At 41.3% G+C, this 18,350-nt stretch overlaps 1 protein-coding gene across 1 annotated transcript; it reads left to right on the forward strand.

Annotated features, from left to right (window-relative positions):
- The first annotated feature begins 12,646 nt into the window (after positions 1 to 12,646).
- On the forward strand, positions 12,647 to 15,376 carry LOC142309812 (uncharacterized). Its single transcript, XM_075347268.1, has 2 exons — positions 12,647 to 13,579; positions 14,050 to 15,376. Exons 1-2 carry the CDS (start codon positions 12,787 to 12,789, stop codon positions 14,055 to 14,057), a joined length of 801 nt encoding a protein of 266 aa, XP_075203383.1. The 5' UTR covers positions 12,647 to 12,786; the 3' UTR covers positions 14,058 to 15,376.
- Positions 15,377 to 18,350: the final 2,974 nt, after the last annotated feature.

Here is an 18,350-nt window from a genome sequence, read left to right on the forward strand (position 1 = left end):
CAGCATGACTGCTTGCTGTACTCTCCAGAGAATGAATGAGCCGCAATGACTGGATGCAGGGAAATGCGTCACACAGGCTAGGGGCGTGTCTGACTGCAACCAACCACAGAGACTAGGCCAGCCGGTGGGCGGGGAAAGCCTTGCATATGTAATGACCGGCACAGGGAGGCAGCAGGAGCAGTACAGCAGCGCAGGAGCAGCATACAGCCGGGCCAGAGCCTGGGTAAGTATGAACGCTACCTTCATGCTTACTTTTTTATTTTTTCTTTATTTTTTTTTAATTTTTCAAGATTCAGATCAAACAGCCAGAATCCCAGGTCAAATGGGAGACCGCACAGATCCGGACTTTTACAGTCCGGACGCGCCCAGTCCTATTTTTTTTAAGCTTTTATGTTTGTGATGTAACTGAAAGTCAGGGTATATTCACATTGCACCTTTTTACAGTGATCAAAAACGTCTGTTTTTTTTTCAATCAGAAGATGCTTCATGAATCTGTCCATTTCTTTGGGATTTGTAAAGCTGAAGCATCTGCTTTTACTGTTTTTTTGGTCATTTCATGAGGGCTTTTTTGATGATTTTTTGAGGCTGCATTTTTTTAGGGTTTATGTTTCAGAATTTATTGGGCATCTTGATGTTTTAAAGCCATTTTTTAAATACATTAATTAATGAAGAAATTGCTTGCATTTTTTGAAGCAAACATGCTGAAAAAAATACTCTGAAATATGCCCAGACGTCTTTTGTGCATCTTTTTAGCCTTCCCATTGACATCTAATGTAAAGTGTTTAGCCTCTCTCCTAGAAGAAAACATCAGAAGAATGTACCTGTTACTCCTTTTAAATGCTTGTTATCTTTAAAACTGAAGCATTGAAAAGATTTGTAAAAGTCTGAACATATGAACAGTAGGTAATTTTTTGTACACAAATTAATAGAACCATTCTTTTGATTGTTTTGTTAGTGTTTTTTCAATTTATTTGTTGAGCCACTCAAAAAAGGTGGAAAAAGCTCTAGTGTGAACATATCAATAAACTTTAAACCGATGTGGTCCAATGATACTATGTGTCAAATACATTCTTTGTGGCTGAACCAGTATACTATACCGAAATGACTATATCAAGTATAGCCTGTGTATCTGCTTAGAAAACTCCTACAGGAAAGAAGGTTGAGTGCTTGTTGGAGGCCTTCATGTCACTGACTGATAAAGAGATGTATAGGAAAAAGAGGCAGAATTGACAATTTGCTTTTTATTGGTGGTGTGAACATGTTTTTGATTTCAATGTTTTGGGTGGCCTCTGAGGCTGTCCTTCATACCAGTCTTGCACTGAAGACGCCCATAAACATTAGATGAAAGTTGTCGAAATTAATTGATTTCTGTGGGACGAGTCTACCATTTGATTTGTAAGGAGGCCTCTTGACTCTCACCTAACAGATAATGTCAGAGGAGAGATGGATTGGTTATTTGAAATTTCAACACCTGATCCCTTGTTTTCAGGAAAGATAAGCCGCATCCAAAAGTGACAGTGTAGATGGTGATATAGAAGGGTTAATAGTTTCTCTATTTCTTCATTAAAGATTTATTGTTATTAGTAAGTATATCTGATGGTAGTTTATAGTCATGGAGCCTACGGAATAAGAGACAGTCTCAAGGATTATTATTGTCTCTAAATGTTCTTCTTGTCTTCTTCTTATCTCATATGCATGACTCTACATTTTTGTTTTGCTAAAACTTAAAGGTCATATGAGCAACTTGTAAAGTCCAGCTAAAAGCCTTATTTGCAAAATCACATTGATCTGTAAATGGTATAAATAAACTGTACTTTGGTTAAATAAACAGAAGAAATTGATCATGCCCACATGGATGCTGGTCTTTTCTCTCCGAGCGCTCGATCTTGATTAGGTCTGAAGAGGCCTAATTGAGAAGACCTCACTGGTGATCCCATAAGCTGACTTGTGACAAAACAGAACAGCTACAACAGTTTTTGGTGCCCAACGTGGAGCCGTGGCCAACCAGCCTATTCGGAAGAAGTTTTGGGGACTCTGGAGACAGTGAAATCTCATCTGCAGCAAGGTGAGAGGCTTTATTCTTACACTTTATTTCACTCTCTCTGATTTCCCGAATATTCTGGGTAAGGCTGTACACACGGTTCAAGAACTCTGGCATCACCAGTGAGTATTGTTTTTTCATGCATGTCTGAATGAGAGTTGAAATATAGAGTAATAAGATAATCTGTTGTCCGTCTATTAACTGATTGCATAGATTGCATAGCACGGAATTTGGGACAGTCTCTGTATAATTGCATTTGCTGTGTTGCTGTGTTTTGTGTTTTACTTTGGCCATCTTTGCATCTTTGATGGGCAATACACTGGTCTAGGGATATGTGTTCATAAGTGGTTTCAAATTAATGCCTAGATAAAGTAGGCAGGCAATAGGTTGTTGTATATTGATGAGAAGCCTCTGAATAACAAAGTGACAAGTAATTGAGATAAGAGACTTGGTGAAATAATATGTATGTATAAGTCTAATGGTTATAGGTCATACTGTGGACTGTGAAAAGATGTTCCGGTTGTGAAATGTCACAGGGCATAGCCATATAGAGTATTTGAGTGGATACCTGATATATGTAATTTTTTCCCATCAGTGTCAAGAGCGGTTTAGATAATTTTATTTGCATGTGAGGTTAACCCTTGGAAGGTGTATTGTTACATATGTTTCTGGAATCAATGAATGAGTAAGACAAGCGGTCCTGGGATATGTCCTTATAGTGAGATATTGTGTGTTTCTTCCCCTCAAAATGGGGATGAAGGTTTTTTAGCAAAGTAGAATATTAGTGCTGTGAAGGTATATAAGTAGTCTCAATTTTATGCTAGGATTGTGTATTATACCAGTGGGTATTAGGATTGTGTTTTGGAAAGCTGAATCTGGACGAAATAAGACTCTTGCTAAACAAACTGTGCGCTGACATTCTGTTGGGAGGGGTCAAGTGAACAGCTGCGCGATTTTCTGCCCTCTGTGAGAAGTCAGCTCTGAGGATTGTTTTTGGTTTATTAGAATGTAAATCCAGCGCAATCACAAGAATTTTTTAAAAAAAATGTTTTCTTCTTTATTATTGATTTTCCATAAAATCCAAGCAGGTACATGCAGCATAAGAAAATATAGATGTGCCCAGGTCAGAGCGACGCGTTTCAACAAACTGTCTTAATCATGGTCTGAACCAAGACTGACCAAATCCTTCTTTAAGAAGGCAATCCACCCAAAGTTAATTGTTCACCTGTGAGATTAACTATAGGGGGGTTGATACAAAGAGATATACATACATAATTAAAAACACATACAAATATATAGAATACCATATTTAAACATTGTGAATAATATTAGGAATCATGGTGATTATATCCCAGATGGAGGGAATGAAACCTTATCAGTTATATAAATATAGACATCATAATTCATATTTTATCTTCCAATTTTATAGATGTCAAATATCATCATAAAAGATTCCATAATGAAGAGTAAACCAGAAATTAGTTTAATAAAATAGATCAATAATGCAAGATTAAATCCTGTCTACTGTTTAAGCCATGGGGATATCTACTTTTCAGGGTGAAAATCCAGAAGGTTTCACAGTTGAGAAGTTTCCTTCTGTGATCTCCACCCCGCAGCGGTTTTGTTACCTTTTCTATCCCCATGACTTCCATGCTATTTAAATTGCCTCCATGTATATCGCTGAAATGCTTTGAAACCGCAGATGCGGCTAATGCATTAGGATTCCCAGCATCTAAAATATGTCTCCTGATCCTCACCTTTAGAGGGCCACTTGTACATCCTATATATTGAGTAACACATAAAGTACAAACTATTGAATACACTACATACTCTGTGTTACAATTAATATAGTTTTTAATCGAATATTCTTTTTTATTGTGGCTTGAGATGAAATTTTTATCATTTTTAACATATCTACAAGTTTTGCATCGGTTCGCACCGCATTTATAAAAGCCATCCGCATTCAACCAAGTTTTCTTTAACCTGTTAGTACCCTCTCCCAGGTACAGACTTGGTGAAAGCAGATTAGCCAATGTAGGCGCTTTTTTTGCAATGCAGTGTGCACCGTTACTTAAAATTCTTTTCAGTTTCAGGTCCTCATTTAGAACTGGTAAATATTTCTTTATTATTTCAGCGATTTTATTATATTGCAGGCAATAGTTAGTGGTAAAAACTAAATTTCTATTATTAATGTTCTTACTTTTATTTTTATTTTTATTTTTATTTTCATTTTTATCAGCAAACAGGAGTCTATTACGATCAGTTTCCCCCATTATAGATTTCGCTCTATTTAAGGACCAAGCTGGATAACCTCTATATGACAATCGTTCACATGTCATTTTTTCATGTTTTTTATAATCCTCAATGTCCGTACAATTACGTTTAATGCGAGTAAGTTCACCTACTGGGATGTTTTTTATGGTATGTGGCATATGGCAGGAGGAGGCTTTTAGAATGGAGTTTGTCGCAGTGGATTTCCTAAATGGTGTAATATTAACTTTATCATTTTTTATTTTCAAGGAAATATCCAAAAAATTAATATCCCTAGAATTTGAATATGATGTAAATTTGAGATTAAAATCGTTATTGTTAATATAACATATGAAATCTGCAATCTCAGCCTCTGAGCCTACCCAGACGATCAAAAGGTCGTCCAGGTATCTCCCATACCATAATAGATTTTTACAAAAAGGATTATCTTCATTATAAAGCATATCTTCCTCCCACCTGGCCATTACCAAATTTGCTAAAGACGGGGAGAAGCGAGCCCCCATACTCACTCCGCGTCTTTGCAAAAAGAATCTTTTTTAAAAAATTCTTGTGATTGCGCTGGATTTACATTCTATTTCTACCTGGTGACTTCTGACCATCCGTGCGCTGATCATCTCCCACAGGACGGCTATAGGTCTGCAGCAGGCTTGGTGAGCTGATAATAATATATATTTTGTTTATCTTTGGAAGTTTTTCGTGCTCCCAGCCATTATCATCATTGATTTTTTGATAATATTAAGCCCACATTATGACTGACAATCAAAGGAATCACGTTTTGGAGGGTGAAGAGTATAATGATAGACTTTTAAAAATTGCACAGATCTTTAATAGCACCAGTAATTTGATCCCTGCGGAAATGGACTCTATGCATAAACTCCTTTGGGACTTAGAAATTAATCTTACTAAAGAAATGAAAATCTGGTGGGATGCAACCTCACTGAAGACCTATATAGAAAAGGATATGATACCGAGGGGACTTCGGATCAAAAAACTGCCTACATGCCCTTATAATAGCGAATTTATTAAAAACTGGAATGGAATATTGAGTGACTGTTCCCTAAAACTAATGAACCTCATTGTGAAGCAAGAAGAGACTGAATTGATAATATTAAAAGATAATATAAAGAAAATTCGGGATTCTCTTACAAGCTACACATTGCAGGAAGAGTATAAAAGTGCACATGATAAGATTCAAGTGAAGCTGGCTAAATTAGAAACTAATATCATTGATCTCAAAAAAAGAAAATTTACCAGAGATACCAATGATTATGCACGTGATGAGGTATATAATTGGGGAAAAAGACCTCGCCCAATCCTCAAGAAAAATCAATATAATAATGGCAATAGAGTGAGTTTTGATGATTCCAGCTCCTCAGTGTATAACTCTTCCTTTGCTGCATCAGAGGGAACCTCAGATAATTCCATACCAGCCCAGGAGTATAATAACTTCTCTACAAGATCGAAAACTTATAATAAAAATAAAAACAGGAATAAAAATGGACCCCCCCCAAAAAACGCGGAAGGCGCGGTGGGAGGAAGCATAAGAAAGCAGCGTTAGCGGTACATAATCCTGATTCTGAGGACTTGAATCTCCCTATATGGAACTTATCCAGCTATATATTATCTGAAGCACAAATTTCCCTTCTTTCTAGAGGACTTGGTTTTTGCCCAACTGTGGACTTTGATATTTTCCAAACAATTCTCGATGTAAACAAATTTTCACGCAATATTACGTTAAAGTGTCATTTTGAAAATGATGGGATTGTTTTTGATGATTCTGAAAAAGAAAATGTGCAACAAGTGGGATCACCAGAAATGACCATATAATATCATTTTATTAATCAAAAAGGACATACAAACACACAGATGTTCATTAAAAACAATTAAAAAAGCAAAAAAGCTTGTACATACATTTGGTGCCAATAATATGAGCCACCAAAATACACCCCACCCTCTCAGCAAGCCAAAGAGAAACCCCACATAATAAGTCAGAGTAAGTGTGATAGCCAAAAAAACCTTGTTCAATCAATAACAGGCAGTGAACACGGCATACTAAATGAGACAATAGCAGGCAGAAGGACAATTGCTGCATACAAATACCTCAAAGCCGCATGAAAGTAATCTGCCCTGAAAACAAAGGTCTGGAACAAGTATAAGGCAAATCACATACCCAGGGGTCCTGCACGGGGTAAATGGCAAAGCAAATATCATGAGAAGGGTGGGGTGGAAACCCCACGCGTATCGCTACAAGGAGTTGTAGCTTCCTCAGGGGAAAGTGAGGCACACTATGGTAGGTATGTCTTAAATAGCCATTATAATCAAAGAAGATTGCTTACCAGCATGGGCAAGGAGGAGGAGGGAGAGGTCGCTATGCAACCTGAAGATGCCGATGGGCGCCGCCATTGTGAGTCATGTGATCAAATCATGTGGTACCTTGTTTTTTTTTTTTTTGTTTTTTTTTTTGTTTTTTTTTTTTTGTGCAGACAAGCGTCACAGCCCAATTGCAAGCTCCAATGCCAGGTCGCTATGCAACCTGAAGACGTCGATAGGCGCCGCCATTGTGAATCATGTGATCAAATCATGTGGTCCCTTTTTGCAGGCAAACGTCACAGCCCGAACGCAGGCGCAGTGATATCAGCGCCACAAGCACGATTAGCAATCCCTTAGTATAGTGAAATAGGTATACAAAAGACATATATATTGTACACTATGCATGCGAAACAGGTAGTACATATGTGCTAGATGAATAACGCAAGTCACTTTGTATATACGGAAATCCACATGAATCTGCGCGTGCGCAGTTTCAGTAAGAGATCCCCGAAGGGACATTTCAAGTGCAGGGATTAAAAAACCTGACAGCACAGAGGTAATACTCAAGTTACCACTAGAGTAACATTGAGTGTTAATCCATCATACGGGTACCTATGTTATGCACACACAATGCTGATATGTCACGCACAAACACTTGTGGCCTGCATCACGTGTCTATATGACACCATGCCAAAAACAGTGCTTCTCATCGCGCATGCGCCGAGACATCAGCAATGTCCCATTCAAAAGCAGAGAAATGATCTCAGTGGGCAGCACAGCCCATTAAGGCCAGTATAACTGAATAACAAGAACTCAAGCATTCACAATCTGTGCGCACAGAACCACACGCATACATCCAATAAAGATTGAATATGGATACTGTCGGGGACACAAACTTGTTGGGTCTTTCCCGTGTGGGGACTGCACCATTTGCCCTTTTCTTGTTGCTGACAGTTGTGTTCGCATTGGTGTTTTTCCAGGAACCATCACCACCAAATTTTACTCAAACTGTCGAAGTAGGAATGTTGTGTATCTCCTGATTTGCGAGTGTCCAAAACTTTATGTCGGACAGACCACACAGGAGCTTCGCCGCAGGATCCAGCACCATTTCTCCGACATCGGTCGAGCACAAAAAGACCAAGCTCAAGGTAAGCCCATTTCCTCTGTGGCTAAACACTTCCTTGACTCACATGGTTGCTCATTTCGCAAGGTCCAGATCCTGGTATTGGATCATGTTCAAATGAACATCAGGGGGGGTAGGGTATCTGACGAATTATTGAGAAGGGAAGCGAGATGGATATACCAACTTCAGAGTCTCTCCCCCCAGGGATTGAATGAGGAACTTTTGTTCACCGGCTTCTACAAGAAGTAAATGCTTGGCCTGCACCAATTACATGGGATATGGGATATTCCCAGTTGGATGTGGCATCCCATTCACTTGGGGATTTGTGAGAGCCTCATCACATTTACACCAGTATTTTTGGTGGGTCTGGCCTTCCACCCCTCTCTCCCCCCCCCCCCTCTCCCCCCCCCTCTTCCCCCTCCCCCCCCCCCCCCTCTTCCCACCTCCCCACTCTTTGGTGTGGATACAATCTTGATTATGTATTTACCTTTTTAACATTCCAGGGTTCTGACCATGTGGGCTTGGCTCCATTTGCCCTGAACAGGGTCTGTTGACTACAGCTCGTGAAGAATTTATGTACACACAAATAATCACTTTTGGACGTCCGTTCCTTGATGTCCAGTGACGTGCAGACTGGAGTCCGTCCTTCTGGGCTCTTCGTCTTTCTTGGTCTTTGGAGCTGTGGGATTACCCGAACTATGATCTGAAGCGTTCTTTTGTCTACCTTTCGGTGATGGATACATTCAAGTTGCTGACCACTTCTGGAAGACCCGCCTCAATGGGACTCTGCCATTTATTTGGACATTATCTCTACCTGGCAATCCCCCTTTTTTTGGACACTTATATATCATGTGAACATGCTATACCTGTATGGGTGACCAGAACACACCCTTTTGCTTGCTCAGTTTGGTCTCATGACCTGCTTGTAATTCCGAGGCGGTTTCTGGCTAGCCCCCTTGTAGGTTACCAACCCTCTAGTGGGGCTTTCTGTATTAATAATTTGGTCTTCTTGGTTCCCTTATGGTCCTTCATATGCATATTACCTACTTCATGTACTCAGACTATGTGCTTGTGTCATCCAAGCACACAGGTCTATTTTTGTGCTAATCTGGGATGGGGGTTCGTGTACCTGTACTGTTTTCTGTTATGTCCTCTGAACAAAGACTTTTTTCTGTGACAAAGTCATACAATGGCTGTGTGGTTTCCCTGTAGGCCCGTATTTTGGGCAACAGAGTCCTCTATGCTAGTATGCATTTACATAGCGCATGCGCATTAAGTGGTGAGATAAATATTTTTCGGGAACAGTATCCATATTCAATCTTTATTGGATGTATGCGTGTGGTTCTGTGCGCACAGATTGTGAATGCTTGAGTTCTTGTTATTCAGTTATACTGGCCTTAATGGGCTGTGCTGCCCACTGAGATCATTTCTCTGCTTTTGAATGGGACATTGCTGATGTCTCGGCGCATGCGCGATGAGAAGCACTGTTTTTGGCATGGTGTCATATAGACACGTGATGCAGGCCACAAGTGTTTGTGCGTGACATATCAGCATTGTGTGTGCATAACATAGGTACCCGTATGATGGATTAACACTCAATGTTACTCTAGTGGTAACTTGAGTATTACCTCTGTGCTGTCAGGTTTTTTTAATCCCTGCACTTGAAATGTCCCTTCGGGGATCTCTTACTGAAACTGCGCACGCGCAGATTCATGTGGATTTCCGTATATACAAAGTGACTTGCGTTATTCATCTAGCACATATGTACTACCTGTTTCGCATGCATAGTGTACAATATATATGTCTTTTGTATACCTATTTCACTATACTAAGGGATTGCTAATCATGCTTGTGGCGCTGATATCACTGCGCCTGCGTTCGGGCTGTGACGTTTGCCTGCAAAAAGGGACCACATGATTTGATCACATGATTCACAATGGCGGCGCCTATCGGCGTCTTCAGGTTGCATAGCGACCTGGCATTGGAGCTTGCAATTGGGCTGTGACGCTTGTCTGCACAAAAAAAAAAAACAAAAAAAAAAAAACAAAAAAAAAAACAAGGTACCACATGATTTGATCACATGACTCACAATGGCGGCGCCCATCGGCATCTTCAGGTTGCATAGCGACCTCTCCCTCCTCCTCCTTGCCCATGCTGGTAAGCAATCTTCTTTGATTATAATGATTATAATGGCTATTTAAGACATACCTACCATAGTGTGCCTCACTTTCCCCTGAGGAAGCTACAACTCCTTGTAGCGATACGCGTGGGGTTTCCACCCCACCCTTCTCATGATATTTGCTTTGCCATTTACCCCGTGCAGGACCCCTGGGTATGTGATTTGCCTTATACTTGTTCCAGACGTTTGTTTTCAGGGCAGATTACTTTCATGCGGCTTTGAGGTATTTGTATGCAGCAATTGTCCTTCTGCCTGCTATTGTCTCATTTAGTATGCCGTGTTCACTGCCTGTTATTGATTGAACAAGGTTTTTTTGGCTATCACACTTACTCTGACTTATTATGTGGGGTTTCTCTTTGGCTTGCTGAGAGGGTGGGGTGTATTTTGGTGGCTCATATTATTGGCACCAAATGTATGTACAAGCTTTTTTGCTTTTTTAATTGTTTTTAATGAACATCTGTGTGTTTGTATGTCCTTTTTGATTAATAAAATGATATTATATGGTCATTTCTGGTGATCCTACTTGTTGCACATTTTCTTTTTCTCTTGTGTACCATAACTGTTTGCTCTGAATGTGCTAGTGGTTGTGATCCCATCTTTATATATTTTTTTCATTATCTTTGGTGCCCTCCCACCTGTCTTGTTTACTACGATTGTGTTAGAGAAGGCTTTCCCTTCAATTCTGGGAGTGTGGCACAGTATACGGATTTGTTGATTATCATTATTCATATACAGCATGGATTTGGAGGCCAGGGAGGCCGCATGGAGTAATCAGTCTGGTGATCTGTTTGGATCCGCAGCTGAGGTTGTGGTACAGGATTCTTTTCAACAGCTTTCCACGGAGCTCACAAATTTGCATAAAGCTGTGACTAAAACATGGTGGAATATTAAAACTCTAGAGGAATATCTCAAAATGGGGTTTGCACCGAGGGGCTTGAGGGTGCAGATTTTTCCCGCATGGGAACCTGACGCTGGATTTAAGGGGGTTTGGGAAGCCGGCCTTTTGAAGTGCTCAGATATCATTTTGAATATGTTAATTGAGCATGATAAAACCTTACTGAGTACGATTAAGGATAAAATCAGGGCTTGTGAAACCAAACTGAGAACTTTTGATCTGAATAACCAGGTTCTTCCCTTTCAACAAAAACTTAAAGAGTCCATTGATAGATACGAGAAGGACATCATCAGGGGTAAAAAACAGAAATTTCTTAGGGACAAAAAGGACTTTGAAAGTGGTGCAGCATTTCGTTGGTCACATCATGGCAATCAGAGGTTTCGCAGGGCTGTCACGATGGGACAAACTGCACATAATGTCACGACCAGGGAGTTATCTTCCAGTGATTTTTTGTCGTCGGACGTCAGCGACAGGGAAGGCCCACCAGACGAGGGAGACGCAAACCCGCCAAGCACAACAGGGAGGTCGGTAAATCAGACCCGTGGGAGACAAGGGCCCCCAACAACCAACAGAACCACAAGGAACAGGAAGAGGTGGTGATGGAGATTGACCATGGTTCCAGGGATCTGGAGCAGGACTCACAAGGTAACTTACAAATAATAAATCTAACTGAATATCCGTTATCTGAGATTGAAGTGAGTCTTCTTTCTAAAGGTCTCTCCTTTTCACCCACCAAGGCATTGGACAAATTTGAGCTCACGAAGGATGTGTATCTATTCTGCAGGCAAATGGTGTTCAAACTGATGTATCATCAGCCTGGGGTCATCGACACCTTGCCTGCGGAGGATAGGCAGGTATTTCGAGACCTTATGGAACTTTTGGAAGAGGGCGATTCCTTCGGAGGTAAGAAACTGCCATTTCCATCTAGGCTTCCCTCTCAGGCCACACCCTCATTTTCCTTGTTTCCGGCAATCCAGATTTTCTTTGAAGCCATGTGCCGTGATATACAGGCCCTTAAGGTGATACCATTCCAACAAAACAACCTTAATAAGGCTGAACAAAGGGCTTTGTCTAATCTGAGAAAAAACAACTCATTCATTATCCGTGAAGCGGATAAGGGCGGCAACGTGGTGTTGTGGCCCGTTGAATTATATCTGAAAGAGGCCCACAGACAGTTGGGCAATCGAATCAATTATGCAATTCTTCCATCAGATCCCACTGATGCCTTTAAGGTGAAATTGGACAAACTTCTTGTACGTGCCTTTGATCTTGGTATAATTTCAAAACGTGAGAGGGATTTTCTCACCACACGCCACCCTACAACGCCGACGTTCTATATGCTCCCAAAGGTACACAAGTCTTTGGTGGACCCTCCGGGGAGGCCCATAGTATCCGGCATAGGGGGCATATATGAACGTCCGTGTATTTATGTGGACTTTTATTTGCAGCCATATGTCCTTACTTTGGATTCATACGTCCGAGATTCATCGCACTTGATCACCCAACTCGAACAGGTGGAGGTACAGGCTGGTACACTCTTGGTCACCATGGACATCGAGTCGCTATACACGTGCATTGAACACGATTTGGGAATTCAAGCGGTCACCTACTTTCTGGATCGTCGCTCTACAGGTGATAGAAAACACGATTCGTTTCTTCTTGAACTGTTATATTTTGTTTTACAAAATAGTTTTTTCGTGTTCGATCGTGTTTTCTATAAACAAGCGTCTGGGACCGCGATGGGTGCCCGCTGTGCCCCCTCCTACGCCAACCTGTTTTTGGGTTGGTGGGAGGAGACACAGGTGGCGCCCATCGCTTTGTTCCAGAGGCACGTGTCAAACTGGTTTAGATACATCGACGATGTTCTCTTTCTCTGGACAGGTGACCGTGCGTCTTGTGAAGATTTTATTGCCCAGCTGAATGAGAACCCGTGGCACATCCGACTTTCTGCAAGTATATCAACAACAATGGTGGAATTCCTTGATTTGAGGGTTATGTTGGAGAATAACCATATTACAACATCCCTGTTCCGGAAACAGACGGCTACCAACAGTGTGTTACATTATTCCTCTTTTCATCCGAGACATGTGCGAGACGGGATACCCAAGGGGCAGTTTTTGCGAGTACGCCGCAATTGTACTGATGTCACCACCTTCAGGAATGAGGCACAAGATTTGACCACGCGATTTATCAAGAGAGGATACCCACGCAAGGTTGTTTCTAAAGCCTTCCAACACTCAGCCAACACTCCACGGTCCGACACGTTTCGGGGCAGACTGAGAACTGAGATGGGTACTATAAACCTGGTGACCACATATAACAACCATTGGGATAAGGTACGACAGGTTCTTACAAAAAATTGGAATATCCTCCTTAGTGAGCCCAGGTTGACTCCATTTATCAGCGCCCATCCCAAATTGACCGCAAAACGTGCGATGAATTTGAAGGATATGCTTTCTTCTAGCCATTTTAAGAGACCCACTATTCCTTTGGGTCAGGGACACAAACTTGTTGGGTCTTTCCCGTGTGGGGACTGCACCATTTGCCCTTTTCTTGTTGCTGACAGTTGTGTTCGCATTGGTGTTTTTCCAGGAACCATCACCACCAAATTTTACTCAAACTGTCGAAGTAGGAATGTTGTGTATCTCCTGATTTGCGAGTGTCCAAAACTTTATGTCGGACAGACCACACAGGAGCTTCGCCGCAGGATCCAGCACCATTTCTCCGACATCGGTCGAGCACAAAAAGACCAAGCTCAAGGTAAGCCCATTTCCTCTGTGGCTAAACACTTCCTTGACTCACATGGTTGCTCGTTTCGCAAGGTCCAGTTCCTGGTATTGGATCATGTTCAAATGAACATCAGGGGGGGTAAGGTATCTGACGAATTATTGAGAAGGGAAGCGAGATGGATATACCAACTTCAGAGTCTCTCCCCCCAGGGATTGAATGAGGAACTTTTGTTCACCGGCTTCTACAAGAAGTAAATGCTTGGCCTGCACCAATTACATGGGATATTCCCAGTTGGATGTGGCATCCCATTCACTTGGGGATTTGTGAGAGCCTCATCACATTTACACCAGTATTTTTGGTGGGTCTGGCCTTCCACCCCTCTCTCTCCCCCCCCCTTCTCCCCCCCCCCCCTCTTCCCCCTCCCCCCCCCCTCTTCCCACCTCCCCACTCTTTGGTGTGGATACAATCTTGATTATGTATTTACCTTTTTAACATTCCAGGGTTCTGACCATGTGGGCTTGGCTCCATTTGCCCTGAACAGGGTCTGTTGACTACAGCTCGTGAAGAATTTATGTAAACACAAATAATCACTTTTGGACGTCCGTTCCTTGATGTCCAGTGACGTGCAGACTGGAGTCCGTCCTTCTGGGCTCTTCCTTCTTTCTTGGTCTTTGGAGCTGTGGGATTACCCGAACTATGATCTGAAGCGTTCTTTTGTCTACCTTTCGGTGATGGATACATTCAAGTTGCTGACCACTTCTGGAAGACCCGCCTCAATGGGACTCTGCCATTTATTTGGACATTATCTCTACCTGGCAATCCCCCTTTTTTTGGACACTTATATATCATGTGAACATGCTATACCTGTATGGGTGACCAGAACACACCCTTTTGCTTGCTCAGTTTGGTCTCATGACCTGCTTGTAATTCCGAGGCGGTTTCTGGCTAGCCCCCTTGTAGGTTACCAACCCTCTAGTGGGGCTTTCTGTATTAATAATTTGGTCTTCTTGGTTCCCTTATGGTCCTTCATATGCATATTACCTACTTCATGTACTCAGACTATGTGCTTGTGTCATCCAAGCACACAGGTCTATTTTTGTGCTAATCTGGGATGGGGGTTCGTGTACCTGTACTGTTTTCTGTTATGTCCTCTGAACAAAGACTTTTTTCTGTGACAAATTCATACAATGGCTGTGTGGTTTCCCTGTAGGCCCGTATTTTGGGCAACAGAGTCCTCTATGCTAGTATGCATTTACATAGCGCATGCGCATTAAGTGGTGAGATAAATATTTTTCGGGAACAGTATCCATATTCAATCTTTATTGGATGTATGCGTGTGGTTCTGTGCGCACAGATTGTGAATGCTTGAGTTCTTGTTATTCAGTTATACTGGCCTTAATGGGCTGTGCTGCCCACTGAGATCATTTCTCTGCTTTTGAATGGGACATTGCTGATGTCTCGGCGCATGCGCGATGAGAAGCACTGTTTTTGGCATGGTGTCATATAGACACGTGATGCAGGCCACAAGTGTTTGTGCGTGACATATCAGCATTGTGTGTGCATAACATAGGTACCCGTATGATGGATTAACACTCAATGTTACTCTAGTGGTAACTTGAGTATTACCTCTGTGCTGTCAGGTTTTTTTAATCCCTGCACTTGAAATGTCCCTTCGGGGATCTCTTACTGAAACTGCGCACGCGCAGATTCATGTGGATTTCCGTATATACAAAGTGACTTGCGTTATTCATCTAGCACATATGTACTACCTGTTTCGCATGCATAGTGTACAATATATATGTCTTTTGTATACCTATTTCACTATACTAAGGGATTGCTAATCGTGCTTGTGGCACTGATATCACTGCGCCTGCGTTCGGGCTGTGACGTTTGCCTGCAAAAAGGGACCACATGATTTGATCACATGATTCACAATGGCGGCGCCTATCGGCGTCTTCAGGTTGCATAGCGACCTGGCATTGGAGCTTGCAATTGGGCTGTGACGCTTGTCTGCACAAAAAAAAAAAAAACAAAAAAAAACAAGTTACCACATGATTTGATCACATGACTCACAATGGCGGCGCCCATCGGCATCTTCAGGTTGCATAGCGACCTCTCCCTCCTCCTCCTTGCCCATGCTGGTAAGCAATCTTCTTTGATTATAATGGCTATTTAAGACATACCTACCATAGTGTGCCTCACTTTCCCCTGAGGAAGCTACAACTCCTTGTAGCGATACGCGTGGGGTTTCCACCCCACCCTTCTCATGATATTTGCTTTGCCATTTACCCCGTGCAGGACCCCTGGGTATGTGATTTGCCTTATACTGGTTCCAGACATTTGTTTTCAGGGCAGATTATTTTCATGCGGCCTTGAGGTATTTGTATGCAGCAATTGTCCTTCTGCCTGCTATTGTCTCATTTAGTATGCCGTGTTCACTGCCTGTTATTGATTGAACAAGGTTTTTTTGGCTATCACACTTACTCTGACTTATTATGTGGGGTTTCTCTTTGGCTTGCTGAGAGGGTGGGGTGTATTTTGGTGGCTCATATTATTGGCACCAAATGTATGTACAAGCTTTTTTGCTTTTTTAATTGTTTTTAATGAACATCTGTGTGTTTGTATGTCCTTTTTGATTAATAAAATGATATTATATGGTCATTTCTGGTGATCCCACTTGTTGCACATTTTCTTTTTCTCTTGTGTACCATAACTGTTTGCTCTGAATGTGCTAGTGGTTGTGATCCCATCTTTATATATTTTTTTCATTATCTTTGGTGCCCTCCCACCTGTCTTGTTTACTGTTTTTGATGATTCTGAGACACTGTGTGATTCTTTTAAGTATAATAATAGTACGAACTATCCATTGTTCTATGAGCAGAAATCACTACAGTGCCTCAGACAATTAAAAAGTGAATCCAATACTATAGAGGATACTAACAAAATGGTTGCTTCATTTCCTACCAGTAAGCCTTGTTTTTATCCCATCAAATCACGCCCTAAAATATTGAATGTATATCAAGAATTGGTTGTTGGTGATCTTATAGATTTGAAAAATAATGTGAAAAAAACTAATGATAATTTAAAAAAAGCAGAACGTCTTGCCTTAAAACAGCTACAGGATAATAAAGATCTAATTATTAGAAAGGCAGATAAGGGGGGAGCAATTGTTCTTTTAAATGCTGGACTGTATGAGAAAATTAATCTCCAAGATCTAGAAAATTTTGATACCTATTTGGAGATTAATCATAATCCAATTGATAATTTCAACTCCCTTTTGAGTAAGCTTTTGGAAGAAGGTTTGGTTATGGGAGTAATGGATGATACAATGAGAGATTATTTATATGTGTCCACCCCTGTTCTGCCTATTTACCACTCACTCCCTAAGATACATAAGAATGTTTTTCCTCCCCCAATGAGACCGATTGTCTCGGGAATCGGGTCATTGGGGGAGAATCTTGGGGGGTGGGTGGATCACCATCTACAACCTTTAGTTTATGATATTCCGGGTTTCCTAAAAGACACCAAGGAAGTGGTAAAAGCACTTGATAATTTCCCATGGAAGTCTATGTACCAATGGCTTAGCTGTGATGTGGTTTCACTTTACCCCTCCATCCCCCACCATATAGCATTACGTTGCCTCACGGACCACCTTAATAAATATAGCCAATATGATAACAATCTAAAAACTTTTTTAATTTCAGCGGTAGAATTTCTGCTGAAATATAACTATTTTTACTTTAATGGAAGATTCTTTTTGCAAAGACGCGGAGTGAGTATGGGGGCTCGCTTCTCCCCGTCTTTAGCAAATTTGGTAATGGCCAGGTGGGAGGAAGATATGCTTTATAATGAAGATAATCCTTTTTGTAAAAATCTATTATGGTATGGGAGATACCTGGACGACCTTTTGATCGTCTGGGTAGGCTCAGAGGCTGAGATTGCAGATTTCATATGTTATATTAACAATAACGATTTTAATCTCAAATTTACATCATATTCAAATTTTAGGGATATTAATTTTTTGGATATTTCCTTGAAAATAAAAAATGATAAAGTTAATATTACACCATTTAGGAAATCCACTGCGACAAACTCCATTCTAAAAGCCTCCTCCTGCCATATGCCACATACCATAAAAAACATCCCAGTAGGTGAACTTACTCGCATTAAACGTAATTGTACGGACATTGAGGATTATAAAAAACATGAAAAAATGACATGTGAACGATTGTCATATAGAGGTTATCCAGCTTGGTCCTTAAATAGAGCGAAATCTATAATGGGGGAAACTGATCGTAATAGACTCCTGTTTGCTGATAAAAATGAAAATAAAAATAAAAATAAAAGTAAGAACATTAATAATAGAAATTTAGTTTTTACCTCTATGATTGTCTGTCATCTGACCCCTTTGACCTCACTCAGGAAGCTATTGATTCCTTTCATTCCCTTAAACTACTCATTGTATCTGCCCCGGCCCTGGGTATTCCAAATTACGATCAACCATTTTTCTTGTTTTGCACAGAACAGGGAGGGCATGCGACAGCCGTCCTCACGCAGCAACATGGTGACAAACAGAGACCAATAGCTTACTACTCAGCGCGATTGGACCCAGTTGTCAGAGGGTCACCCACGTGTGTCCGTGCTGTAGCGGCTGCTGCAGTACTGCTAGGGAAAGCTTGCAAGATCACATTGATATTTCCCGCTACAATTTACTCCCCGCATGACATTCATGCTATACTTGTGCAAGTCCAACCGAAACACCTGTCTATGGCCAGACAGCTCAGACTTGAATGTGCCCTTC

Source organism: Anomaloglossus baeobatrachus, chromosome 5, assembly GCF_048569485.1.
Source record: "Anomaloglossus baeobatrachus isolate aAnoBae1 chromosome 5, aAnoBae1.hap1, whole genome shotgun sequence".
NCBI classification, from domain to species: domain Eukaryota; kingdom Metazoa; phylum Chordata; class Amphibia; order Anura; family Aromobatidae; genus Anomaloglossus; species Anomaloglossus baeobatrachus.

Bases quoted from the DNA above. Each gene is read 5' to 3' on its own strand.
- LOC142309812 (XM_075347268.1), top strand. From the start codon at position 12,787: ATGGTGGAATTCCTTGATTTGAGGGTTATGTTGGAGAATAACCATATT.